At 41.2% G+C, this 13648-nt stretch overlaps 1 protein-coding gene across 5 annotated transcripts in view; it reads left to right on the top strand.

Annotated features, from left to right (window-relative positions):
• Nucleotides 1-8651, top strand: part of NREP (neuronal regeneration related protein) — a 29776-nt gene extending 21125 nt beyond the window's left edge. For all 5 annotated transcript variants that reach the window (XM_037032190.1, XM_037032189.1, XM_037032187.1 and 2 more), the window contains 2 exons: nucleotides 2574-2651; nucleotides 6926-8651. In XM_037032190.1, the coding sequence (XP_036888085.1) occupies nucleotides 2574-2651; nucleotides 6926-7051 (204 nt within the window). In that variant the 3' untranslated portion in view covers nucleotides 7052-8651. The remainder of the gene's footprint in view (nucleotides 1-2573; nucleotides 2652-6925) is intronic.
• The last annotated feature ends 4997 nt before the right edge of the window (nucleotides 8652-13648 follow it).

Here is a 13648-nt window from a genome sequence, read left to right as displayed (position 1 = left end):
GGAAAGTTAAGTTGGAAAAATAAATTGTAAGAATAAGTATGATCATTTCCGAGAGGCAAGCTATTTTTTCACTACACGTCAGACTTGGGTGAACCTAGAAGTTAAATGCTAGAACAACGTGATTTTGTTAAAATAGAATATCACAGAAATTCACAAGAACACAAATATAACAATGTTTACTTGCTCTTCCTTTTCATTGTGTTCATGTGTCTATGAAGTTTTTATGTGTATTTTTATCAATGTTTTGGGCTTACAGGAAAACTTTATATTTCATTAATATGTGTAATATTTTTAATGGTACTTAAAGTGTGCTTTTAAAAGTAGTAACTGGAGACTGTTATGCTGAATGAAATAAGCCAGTGGCTGAAAGACAAATATCATATGATCTCACTTTTAAGTGAAATCTAATGAACAAAATAAACTAATGAGCAAAATAGAATTGGAGGCATAGAAACATGGAGCAGACTGACAGCTGTAAAAGGGGAGGGGCAGGGGGGACTGATTGAAAGAAGGAGAAGGGATTAGTCAAAGGACATACATGCAGGACCCAAGGACGTGGACAGTGGTATGGGGATAGACTGGAAGTAGCGGGTGGACTGGGTGGAGGCGGGGCAAAGAGAGCAAAATGGAACAACTATAATAGCATAAACAATAAAATACTTTAAAAAAGAAAAATAGTAATGTAGAAATGTAATTATTATTATTGATTTATAATTATTTGTTTTGATTTACAGCCTTACCTTTAATCCCAATGTAGGGCCTGTTAAAATTCAGCCCGAGCTGGGATTTGTTTGTTTTCTTCACCCCTTCCTGGTGACAGGGCATGTCAGGATGGCTCTTTGTCCCAGTTGAGGCAGATGGTGGAGTTCTCCCAGAAGGAGCCCGTCAAAGGAGGGGAGAGCTGAGCAAGAGGGAGGAGATTGGTTTTGGGGGAGGCAAATGGCCTGGAAAGCAGACTCAGTACTAAGTCAGAAAATAGGTGCAGTTCTTCCTGGGCGAGCTCTCAGATATTTAAGACCTGAATGTATATGTTGGCTGTGGACTCTGTGTTGGCTGTGGACTCTGTAGTTTTTGAACTGTGGTAGGCAATTTGCATTCTGGGATAATTCAAGAACATCAGGATAGTGGGAAGAACTGAAGTTTAGAGTCTAGAAAACAGGTTTAAGTCCTATCCTACACTGACCTTATAACTTTGGGTGAGTCTTGTAACCTCTTTGAATTTCAATTTCCTCACCTGTGTAATGTTAAGACCTATCAGAGGCTTATTGTCAGGATGAGTTAGGTAATTTATACAGAATCGCCCTGCGAACTGGGATGTGCCATAAATGTTACTGGAGTAGCATGAAGTTACCGTTAGACTATCCCAAGGAACCAACGTAGCCATCCGCATTTTGTACCTCACACCTCCCGAGCAAATGGGTTGATTGGGACATTGCAAACATCTCAGTTAGCCCAGGGGTTAGGCAACCACATCTGGGCTTCCCAAATCAAAAACATGTAAGTCTGTTTGTTAACCTATTGATGAGGTGTGATTCTTAATATTATTTATTAAACGTGAGTATTCATAAATGTAGGATAGGACTTAAGGCTGTTTTCCAGACAGTATTTAGAGAATCAGATCTGGAGGAAATCTTACCTAATTTCCTCCCCTCTCTTCAAGAAGGACCTGTATCAAATGTGAATTAGCCCTGAATTAGGTTATCAAATTCTGTTTCTAATTTGTTAAAGTAGATTTCACATTTTTTCCTCTCTGAATTCTTTTTAGCAATTTAGCAATTCTTCTGCCAATTTCTTTCTTATGGCTGACCTGAATCTGCTATAGGTTATGTCTTGATCCCCCGCCCCTGTCTTTCCGGGAGACAGAGAACAGCTGGTTGACAAACTTCTTACAGTAATAACCCTTTGATAGTTTAAGGAGAGTTACTCAGTTGGACTCACTCTCTCCACCTCACCCCTAAATCCATCAGCTAGTACTCTCTGAATCATCTGTAGTGGTGCTGCCCATCTCCCTGCCCCTCACTCAGACACTTTGCTACCTTCAAGGCAGCTGGGCAGTGTGTTGTCACAGGCTATGTGGCCCTGGGAGAATGCAGGCTGCTGCTTCCTTTTCTCCTTATGCTCTGTGCATAATCTCGAGCCTTCTACAGAGTGGTCAGGATAACCCCTAACAGTGTTTGATCGGTGCATGGCACATTTATCTCATAAACAGGGAATTGTGCAGGGATTCTTATCATAGGCTGTTTTGAAAGTTAGGCGTCCCTAGTGCCTTTCTTTGCTCAGCCAGTCACGCCAGGAGGCTGCCCCTTGGCATGCTAAAGATAACATTGATTGATATCTCCACTCTGTTGGGCTGAATCTGGGAAGACATTGAGCTAAACTCTCCCGAGTGCAGCCAACATTCAGAAGCACATTAAGAGTCTGACCGAGCAGATGGGCTTCCCCAGCACTCTAGAGCTGCAGTTGGGAAGTAAGTGATTGCTGAGGAGGATTGAGCTCATTAAAGCTGATCACAGGTGGTTTCAAAACGGATGCAGTTTTTAATCTAAATGTGTGTGCTCTTGTGTCTCTTACAGGTTTATTACCCAGATCTCTCTGTCTGGGTCAGCCAAGAGCCATTTCCAAATAAGGAAATGGAGGGAAGGCTTCCTAAGGTAAGATCCTTAGCTGCTTTTTTGTTCATTGTTTTCAATTTAGAAGCAAGTTTTTTCAAAAATCAGAGTTACTCATTTTTATTTTTAATATTCATTGTAGTCTTCAATCATAATTCACTTATCTGATACTATTTTGACCTTGGAAATAACATATACTACAAAAAGAATCATGTCCTAAAGTCCTATGACACTTAAAGTTCACACTACCTTCCTTTCTTGTCAAGTCCAAGGCAAATTTTCATTGAATAATCATGGAGCTGATGTGCATTACACAGGTTTTTCATTTTTTGTTCTGTTCCCGGGTAGAGAAAGTCAGACGCGATGCTCAAACTGAAAGACATCTTGAAAGGATAAGGTGAGGACAGTGTTGTCTGCAAAGAATGCCCGAATGTTTGATAAAACTATCCATGAGTCAAAACAGAAAGAACATTTAAAAAACTGCTGTAGTTCTTTCTTTTAATTTTTAGGCCTAAAATATTTTCTGTAAATATTCTTTCATTGTGCTGACATCTTAGATGTGATAATTCTCTGCCTTAAAGAAATTGTAAAATTTACATTTTAGATTTTAGCACCATTTCTGGAAAAAAAACTCCAACAAAAACATTTAAAAATCTTTTACCAGCTTTTACTATAGATACCTTTGGACTTTGCTTGTTATGGTAAATATCATATGACTATTAAGTAGGAGGATTGTACTTCTACCATTGACCTCCTGATTTTGCTATTAATAAAAACAAATAAAGTTCATTGAAAATAAAAATAAACATTTAAAAGTTTCGTATGTGTAACTGACCAGTGATGAGGCCTACCCAGCTATTACTGATGTTTCAATGTTTGAAAACTCTCTTATTTACACTACATGATTTCAGCAATTCTCTTATCTTCTACTGGCAGGCAGAATTTGAAGAGATTGTGTCAACTGGCAGTTCACACTCAAAGAAAGCAATTCTAAATTGCTTTTAATTGTCCAGACAGTTTCTGAAGGTCAAGGTTGAAATCATTGGCAGGAAAGTAGGTGAACAAAATGATTTTGCTCCTGTCTGAGCGAGGCTTGTGCTGATCCTGTAGAGTTGGAGAGGAAGATGTATTAAAACTCACCTGCACCCGCCATCCCCTGCCACTGTGTCACCAGCATTGGCCGTAAAATGGTAGACATTCTTTGCCTGGCCAGCTCAGGGTAAAATTTCCCTGAGCCACAGAAGGTGAGACACTATAATGGAAGGGGCAAGAGAGAGTATAGTCTTTTCATGAGTTCCTGCGCCATACAGGCACCCAGGTATCCTCTCTGTGTGGTCCTGGGGAGAGGATCACAAGAGAGACAAGAGTAGGCAAGTCCCCCCGTGAGTCAGTTGTGCCTCTTTTTCCTCTGCGGAGGCTGGTCCTGGTCCCAGGCCTTGCCTGCAGTTGGCACAATGGATCCTGCAGTAACAGGCCTTCTGTTATTTTAAGTTCTTTCCTTTCTAAATAGGCGAATAGTATCTTAAGCATAATATATTTGTCCTATTCCCAGCAGTTTCCTTCTGGAAAAGCACATCTTTATATAATCATAAGAAAAATAAGCTTAACTGACTTGGTCCGTGGCACCTGATTGAGTACCTGGGGGGCTCCTACACAAACAGTGGTCAACCCAGGGGGCCATGCAACCCCAGGTAGCTCAGCTGCTGGGGCATCCAGCGGAGCCCGTCTGTGGGAGCCACTGGACACACTGTTCCCTCCTCCAGCCTTCTAGATTGTTCAAATTCCTCCGTCCTCTAGGGACCATATGTGCTGGATGATGGGAAAAGGTAGGATTATTTTTGCCTGAATTTTTAAAAGGCCTGACTTCTAGAGAAATAAGACACTATTGGGTTCCCTCTTCCAAATGCCTCCTTCCCTTGCTACATAAGCCTAAAATTCCTTTAGTGGGCACAGGAAGACTATTTTTTATTTTTTTCTTCTTTAATGCAGGACAGGAGGTAATGATTGAAATCTCGTAAATTCTAGGCTCCAGTGGGAGGCGGTGCAGAACTTGATCTGCCCACCAGCACCCCTCCCCTACAGACTTTGGGTTGTGGCCCCTCAGCTGCTGCAGCAGCGGAGCCCGTGCGTGGCTTGCACGTTCCTTGCCATTGACACGTTCCTTGCCATTGTCCGACTGTGCTTAGCCATCTCCCTGCAGCAAGTTAGTGAAGACCAGGGTGGGAAGGGACTCTTTTGTGTTTCTGTTTTAATCTCTGTAGGCTTAAAATCTAACAGCACACTCAAGTCATAATAGGCACTCAGAACATGAATAATAAATGAAGACGTGAATGTTTGGGAGCCTCACAGGAGAGAAAAGTAGTAAAAGTGCAGATTCCCATCTGAAATAATCTCCTTCACGTTTTTTTCCTGGATGTAACCTCTTTCCAAATTATCCAGATGCCACTCAGCTCTTGGTTTTGTTTTCTTGTGTATTTTCCATGGAGGTACAAGATTAGTACGACTTGAGATTTATATAGAGACAGATGAATGCTCTTTAGATTCACTTTTGAACAAAGTAAGCCTGAACTGAAGTTAGCAATTTGAGCCCAGCCATGTACAGAGGGTAGTCATTGAGTGCAATGATGTTTGTGAACTTCTGATTTTTTTCCTGGCCTGTGGCAATTTTGAATCATTGAATTCTTCACTGTCTAAAATCCAATTTTGTCATATCTCAAACTACACATGCTAACTGCTTGATGGAGGTTGAGAACAAATATTTTAAAGGCACCAAAATTACAGTGTATTTCTTTTCTATTTTTAGTCTTGGGGTTGCATGCCAAAATTTCAAGGTTGAACTTATTTTCACAACTCAAAGGGAGGGCCCAATATATTGCTTTTGGAAATTTATCTAGATCCTTAAGTGTATATGAGTGGTGAACAATATTTTAATTTAATTTTCTGGTTTGGTTCTGTTGATACTTAATTATAACAAAACAACCTCTAAATCACAAGGTAAGACTGGAATAAAGTACTTGCTGAGTGGGTTTGATATACATATTAAAAATGTTGTATAATCTCAATGTCTAAGATTTTTAAATACAACATTTAAGCATACCAGTTGTTTAATATGAAAAATCTATACAGTAAATAAGGCTTTTTGAAGTTGAATTATTTGTGGCATTTAGTTCACCCTGGGGCTCCTGAAAACATTCATTCAATTTCAGGTTGTTAGGAAGTTCCTGATGTCTGAATTCTTGTTAAAAAGAAATTCAAATGTGATCATTTACAGATCACAAAGCAAGATTATCACTTTAATCAAAGTTATTATATCCAGTCAAAATAGTTTATTATATATGTCCTGTTAAAATATGTGACCTGATCAAAAAAGGGGAAAAATGATCTTTTTTTAAACCACAATGGGTAATTTTTTTCCCAAAGAAACTCCAGTAGTTAATGGTTTTTCTAAAGAAGGAACTTGTCAAATCACTATCTTCATATCTGTTCAGAGCATCCAGTCTATTTGCAGCAAAGTGAGACCTCCCTTATATCATCCGGCACCAAATGGGGTTCTCTGTTCTCCCGCCGCTCCGTTCCTGTGGGGACCCTTTTTCCACTGGTGCTCAGTGGGTCATCAGTCACGTTGCACTTGGATTATTTTAGTCAGAAACACAAAAACCTCACCCAGGCAATCCAAACTAGCTGAGTCTCTCTCTTCTGGCCTTGGTTTCACACTGTTCTCTTATTTCTTGCACGCCTTCCACCCCAGCCCCACACTGTCTCCCTCCCAAACACTCCCACCTTTGCTTCCCGCCTGATTGTGACCCTCAGGCCCACCTGGACTGTGCCAGCGCTAACGGAACAAGCCTCACATAAATTACATTTGTGTGAGTTCTGATATGCTTTTAAATAGTTTCATTGTATATTAGAAGATAGACAGCTCCCCTACTCCATCACAGCCATTGAACTCGTTTTAAAAAACTGTATCAGTACTCCAGTGAGCACCTCTCACCCAGCTCCGGGTCAGGCCCCAGCCAATGCTGACCTCAGACACCTGACTCTCGGGGAATGCCGTCTCCCACGTGGCTGGGCTTAGCCCTCAGAGAAGCACTTGATTCTGCCGAAGCCAAGGCAGCTAGTGTTTAATTATTATACTTCATGCCCCCGCAGACCTAATATTTACATTCAGGTGAACTGTGTTTAATATGTAAACTCTGTTTGCAAAACATTGGGAGTTCAAGGATAAAAAAAAATTCAAATGGTTTCAGAGCATGACTAAGTGTGTCTCTCTTTTGTGTGTGTTCGTCTGTTTGTGTCTGGGTCCACCTGCTTTTCAGGGAAGACTTCCCGCCCCACAGGGAGTGGGCCGCAAGAAGGATGGCGAGACTGAGGCTGCCTCCCTGACTCCACTGGGCAGCATTGAACTCCACTCCCCGAGAATCGGTTACCTCCACTCTTTTTAATCATAACACCTCCATTTGTATTACGTATGGTGTATGGGTATTGATGAGGTCATGGTATCATATATGGGATTTTTTTCTGTGTAAATCATCAAGTATAAGAAGAAACTATGGGACTCTGAGCCTTGCTTTAGAGAATTTACAGTGGTCAAATAGGTATCATCAAATCCGTTTTTAATCATTCTGACTCCGGTGAAAACGCTCAGAATTTCACACTGTGAATCCACGTTTACAACCCTTACAGGTGGGCCCTCAGGCCTGGTTCGCTACGACGACGTCTTCCACAACTCACACTCCACTGCTCTCACACAACCGGTCCACTCCTGCCTCGGCACTCACACGGCTCCGACTGCTTCCTGCAGAGGCTGAGAGTCCCCATTTTTTTTTTCATTTAGATGTAACAAGTAGTTTATGTTCATCAATTGTCTGTATATCTCTATATTTTACCCATGTACTCTTTTGATGTATAGAAGTAGTTTGAAACTCATTGTTTCCTTGTGGTAAGTGACCGAGATGCTGCCACAGGACCTGAGACACTGATGAATGGTGCTATTTTGGACTTTCAACATGCTCCTTGGCGAGGTAGCTCTGATGGAGTTATTTTTTATTTCCATGTTCTAAGAAGGTGTTGGTACTCTGTTTCCCTGAATGTTGTTCTCTAGACTGGATTGACTTGTTTTCCTTGTGTCTTCAGTGTGGCTTTCTTCTTCAGCGTTGTAGGTTGAGTGAATGCTACCGGAGAGAGTGTAAGAGACCACGTCTCATGGGCTGGCACTCATGGACCCGCCGCCGCCGTAGTGGGAGCAATCACAAAACTGTAATTTACTTACCAAATCTCTTCCTTTGGGTAGCCTCGCCCACCTAACTTAGAGAAAGAAAAGCAATAATTGGGCAGGCGTTTTTAGGTGTCTCTCTTGGTTCTTTTTGTTTGAAAGAATATTGGGGGGGAAGGGAAAACTCCATTTTTAATAAATGCCCTCTAAAAAACCCCAAAACACTGGCATCTGAGTCGGAATAGCAAAATTATACCTTTCCCAAAAATTAGGTTGGAAAAGGCATCTACAATTTTTTTTAAAAGCAGAACGTTCTTTTTCCACAATTTTGATAAGCAAGGTGTAGGTTTTACATTTTTGTCCTTGCTCCCAGTGGAACGGATAAACAAACAAAAAATCAGAAATACCATCTTCTCACGGAATGTTGTTGCATTAGCCAGTCTGAAAGCCCACCTTAATTTTTATATAACTGTCTTTTAGCTCTTCCTTTGACAGGGCAGGCTCTGTTCTGAACTGCTCCGCTTCTGACTGTTACTCATTGACGATGCATGCGCTGCGCTCCTTCGTTCTCTTCTCGCTCCCCCATTGGCCTGAGTTTCTCGTGCATTTCCCCGCTCCTTTCTTTGTTAGAATAGGTGTATCAGCTGTGTAAATAGAGCAAGAACAGTATTCTGCATCTGTGGCATTTATGTAGAGTTGCAGTTGTGTGCTGCTGAAAATGCAGGCTTTTGTAACAATGTGATCTTTACTGATGCACTCATGACAAGTACCCAATGTATTTTAGCTATTTTAGTAGTATTTGTTCAATAAATATACAAGCTGTAAGGTAACTGGCTTGGCTCGTCATTGGAAAGGCCTGCTTTGGAACGCTTTCACTGGTTCATGTTAATTCACGTGTTCTCGGAGCCCCCAAAGTAGGCCCAAGGGCAGATAATCAAAAAGGATCAAATCAGTTCTGCCTTCCACGTGTTTTCCTTTCAGAGGGTTTTATGAGAATAGGGGCCGGGCACTGCCTCCTTAGGGTGGGATTTGCAGAGCAGCCTCAAGGTACTGAGAAGAATTAAACCAAAAACCTTTTATTTCTACGTGGTTTCTCCCCCCTCGAGGGCACTCCTACAGTTGTACTATTTATCATTAGGACATACTCTGCGGTGTTCCTTATCTGTGCCAAAAGATACCCGACCTCACTTATAAACAAAGATCTGTGCTTGTAAGATGGTAGAAAATGTGAGATAAGTCTCCCAGGTGCCCAGCCACCTGGAATCTACAGATGATAAGGTGGCATCCCAGAACCTTCTGGAGGTCTGGTGTGACCCTGAAACCCTGCCGTCCAGGGGATTCATGCTCCTCCTGTGCATGAGAAATGCCTGCTGCTCTCTTCTCATCCATCGTGAGTGTCACTTCAACTGGAATCACACGTAAGTTGCTCTTATTGGCTGGTTGGGTTCAGATATCGGAGTTTCACCTGACCAAAGGCTAAGGAACGGGCCCTGAGACGGGAGGCTGAGAGAGGAGTGGGAGGAGCAGCAGTTGTGTTGCTGCAGACAGGGAGCTCGGCCCCCGGAGGTGGGGCCCAATGCTGTCCGAGAAGATGCTGTCCAAGAAGATGCTGTCCAAGAAAGCTTCGGTCTTGACCCCTCTGTGGTCGGGGGGACATCTACACTGGGGAGTTTCTTTTAAAATTAATGCACACCTCAGATTTGGGTTAAGTTTCCTATTGCCCTGAACTTTTAACCTACTTAAGAAAAAGGAGCTTTAGGGCAGAATTAAATCTCAACTGCTACCAAATAATCATACTTTGTTCAATCTGAAAGAGAATTTTTAAAATGGAGTGCCCGCCACCTGTTTTGGTAATCCCACCCAGAGGTTAATACCTGCAGGTATAGAGGTCCTCCTTAAACTTAATTACCTTTCATCTTATAACAATCACCGTTTTCTTCCCTGAGACAGGCTCCCATCACCTGTATGCTTTCACAGCTCTGAGGGGGTACATCTTTCCTTCTGTGTCCCCTCACAGCTGGAACCACAGAGAAAGGTGACATCGGGGTGGCATGGACTGGCTTGCTTTATGCCCGTCTTTGTCAGTCATCTATTGGCACGTGACACATTACAATCACACTGCACTTGGAAACAACAAACCTTCCTTATCTCATGGATTCCAGGCAGGAATTCAGGGGCAGTTTAGCAGTTGGTTCTGACTCGGGGTCTCTCATGAACTTTGTAATCAGGAGTTCAGCAGGCTGCAGTCATCTGAAGGCCTGGCCAGGACTGGGGAATCTGCTCCCACTGCGGCTCACTCACGTGGCTGTTGGCAGGAGAACTCACTTCCTCCACTTGTGGGCCTCTCTATAGGGCTACTTAAGTGTCCTCATGACCTCTGGCTTCCCTCAGAGCCAGTAATTCAAGAGAAAGCTGGGTGCAAGCCACACTGCTGGTGACCTAGTCTCAGAAGTCACTGTCCTCCATCATATTCTGTTTCTCAGAAGCGAGTCACTAAGTATAGCCCACACTCACGGGGAGGAAGTGAAGTTCTAACTCCTCGAGGGAAGAGCATCAAAGAACTTCTGGACACATTTTAAAACCAGCACACCATCCGAAGTTAAAGTGCTCCAGGTAACTGTAGCCCAGGAAGCGAGGAGGGCTGAGGCCAGAATCATAGCTACTTCTTTTTCACTGTGAAGAAGTTTTTGAGGTCCTTGAAGCCCGAGACTGAAGGTGTATGAGGAGAGCATCCAGACACCATAATAGTGGGGCTGCAGAGGCTTCATTTACAGATACGAGGGCTATTGGCTCCCAAAAGGAATATTTAGAAAACGTTATTGGGAGACATTCAACCAGCAAAGCCAGAGTGAATAATTCCTGAAATGGTATCCAGTTCACTGGACTTGGCATCCTTGAAGTTTGACCCTACACTTCACGCTAAACCGGCAGGACCCATGTATGAAAGGTCAGCCAAAGTCGACATTAAAGTTGACAACTGCTGAGCCAGAGCTAAGAAATTGGAGCTCTAGATGGAGTCAGAGTGGGAGACCCACACTTGGCTTAAACAGTGCTTCCCTCTCTCTCCAGAGGCGGACATACCGCTGCGCTACCTTTGGGCAGAGGTCACCACCCAACAGCCGTAGACCGGGTGTGACCCGTAGACTTGTTTCGTTTTGCCCATTATGTGTTTTATTAAAATGTTGATTTAAATGCCAACGTCTACAAATGGAAAGATTTCACATGAAACACAGGTTTTGGCTTGAAGAGTGGAAACTCTAGCAATAGTTGGGGGTGTCACTGAGTAGCCGCCTCCACTTTGGGTGAGACGTGCCCCCTCCAAGACCCAATCCGTACACCTGTTATTTTCTTTTAAAGGGTCAGCTTCATTCTTTACATCACCTGCCTTCTTCCTCTGGTGTGTGAGTTTGCAACACTCGTCTTCTGGTTCCAGGGGACAGCAATGGGCGTGTTCTTCGACAAAGGGTCTGGGCACACGCCCCTTATGTTTGAGATCAGGGAGCACGTGCAGGCCTAGGAATAAGACTGGAGACAGGACCCTCGTTGCTGTTCCCCAAACAGGCTGCTGCAGGCCCAGCTCTACTCCCCGCCCCTCAATGCTAAAAAAAAAATATTGGACCGCATCTGATTAGGCTATACAGGAGTCTGATAAATTCATGGTTTTACAGCCCGGGCATGTGTCCCTCAGGGTTATATGGAGTCTTTCCAGATCCTCTATACTCTTTCCTAAAACTGATCAACCGAGAATGCGTCTGTCCATGGTAGTCCTTTCCCCCCTTAATAACACACAAAAACCTCAGATGTGGCAAACAAAGAGAAAGTTTCCTTTAATGGTTAGCTATAAATACATAGAACTTTGGGCTTTTCCTTCTTATACACACATTAAAAACAATATATTAGAAGACTCAGAAATGAAGTCATATATGGATTTTCAGAATTCAGATATATGACAGAATGATGGAAATATGAAAATTTGAACTTAATGCCTTTTCCTCTTTCACCCTCCAATGCTGATCAAAGGATGCCCTGCTCTTGAAGGAGGGCCCTGAGAGAGTAAAGCAAAGGCAAATCTGTAGGATGCCTTAAATACCAAAAATGTATTCATGTACTTGTAAACAATTATTTTCCACTATACCCGCTACTGATGTCTAGGATATATTTTAAATGGGAAGAAAAGTAACTTAGAAAAGCGAAAGCAATATTGGTTTGTAACATGGATTTTTTTAAATGTAATTAAAATGCTTTTTGAAAATACCAACTTTTTACAAGATAAAATGAATAAAACCCAAGGATAAACTTCCATGTGGTTTCTTCCAGATTTGAAGTGCATTAATTAACAGAGTTGTCAAAACCTGTTGTATCAACTCATAACATAAAATATTTATTTCAAGTATGTAAATCATCATCAGTCTATTTTATAAAATCAATATCTTTTCATAATAACAACAAAATCAATATCTTTTCATAATAACAACCAAAAATAGTACGTGCTGGCTGCTGGACCGATAAGCGGCCTAGACCTGTTGTATTATTGGTGGCATTTCGGACCTTCCAGCAGCTCTTACTCGTTCTCCAAAGCCAGGCAGCAGCATCGACTGCCTCGCCTGGCTGTACCAGATAATTACATGTTCTGTATTACCATTCATGGTACTTTTTATGAGAGTGTATCAGTCATCTTTTATAACTTATTTAAGCAGAGAATAATTATATTAGATCTACATCATTTTCATTTTGATTGTTTTAGTGATCAATTTTCTGAGATGTGCTCTTAATTCTCAGGTTTTTAGCAATCAATTTCAGAAGATATGCTTTTAATTCTCATTGACTTTTATAATTCTCAAAATAGTTATTTGAATTGTAAAATGAAGTCAAAGATTTTTGTGTGTGTGACAGAAAGTATGTCTAATTTGGCTACTTGGTTTGACAGTGAAGATTAGCCAATCTGAAATGAGGTTTGTGGTAGACATTGTCCATCAATGAGTTAAATCTCCAGCTTCAGACTAATGGTAATATATTTAAAACAAGAAATAAGCTCAAAGCATTTTATCAAAAAGCATTATTTTGGTAAAATGTGATGAAATTAATATCTGTTTTTTCTCTTACTTTTGAAGATCGGAGATGTAAAAAGCTGGGCCTAAGTGAAAGTGTTACAGCATAATAAACAATAATTTAATAGGTCTTAGAAGAGCTTTCTTGATATACTTCCCAGAAATTGAGAAAGTGATTTATTCTAACGACAAGAACAAGTCTCTTTGTAAGCCAGGTGCTTTCCAGTTCCCTGCTTATAATAGGAATGAAGAAGGACCAAATCCAGGTGTCAGGTGACAGAAGATTAAAAATACTCTTTTGATAAGAGATCATTATATGAATTTTGGCATACAATATAGAAAGAATGCAAAGAATTGAGTTATATTGCTCTCATAAAATACTTTCAACTCTTAGAGCTTATATCTATAAAAGCCCCCAAAATTGGAACTACAATTGATGCTGAACTGTATCTCACTCTAGCAACAAGTAATACTCACCTGCAGGTATATGAACGGGCTGAAAAAGTTTGTTGTCTCAGTAAAAGGTGCATTTGCAGTATAGTTTCACTTTTTGCATTTAATAATTAGTATAACTTATTCACATCGTTTTAATCAATAGTATATTGCCAATAATAATAATACTAATTCAATGACACAGGTTTTTGAATGTTAAGGTACTTACAGCAATAGAAAATAAAATTTTAAAATTTTAATTGAGGTACATTTTCTTGAAGATACCTGTGATAGTATAATCAATGAAGTCTTTTCAAGCAAAATTATATACATTCAAGTGAAATTCT

The sequence above is a fragment of the Sturnira hondurensis genome, unplaced genomic scaffold, assembly GCF_014824575.4.
Source record: "Sturnira hondurensis isolate 20B ecotype Veracruz unplaced genomic scaffold, ASM1482457v3 Scaffold0021354, whole genome shotgun sequence".
Lineage (NCBI taxonomy): Eukaryota > Metazoa > Chordata > Mammalia > Chiroptera > Phyllostomidae > Sturnira > Sturnira hondurensis.
Note: the sequence above shows the minus strand (reverse complement) of the source record. Positions and strands in the feature narration are given on the sequence as shown.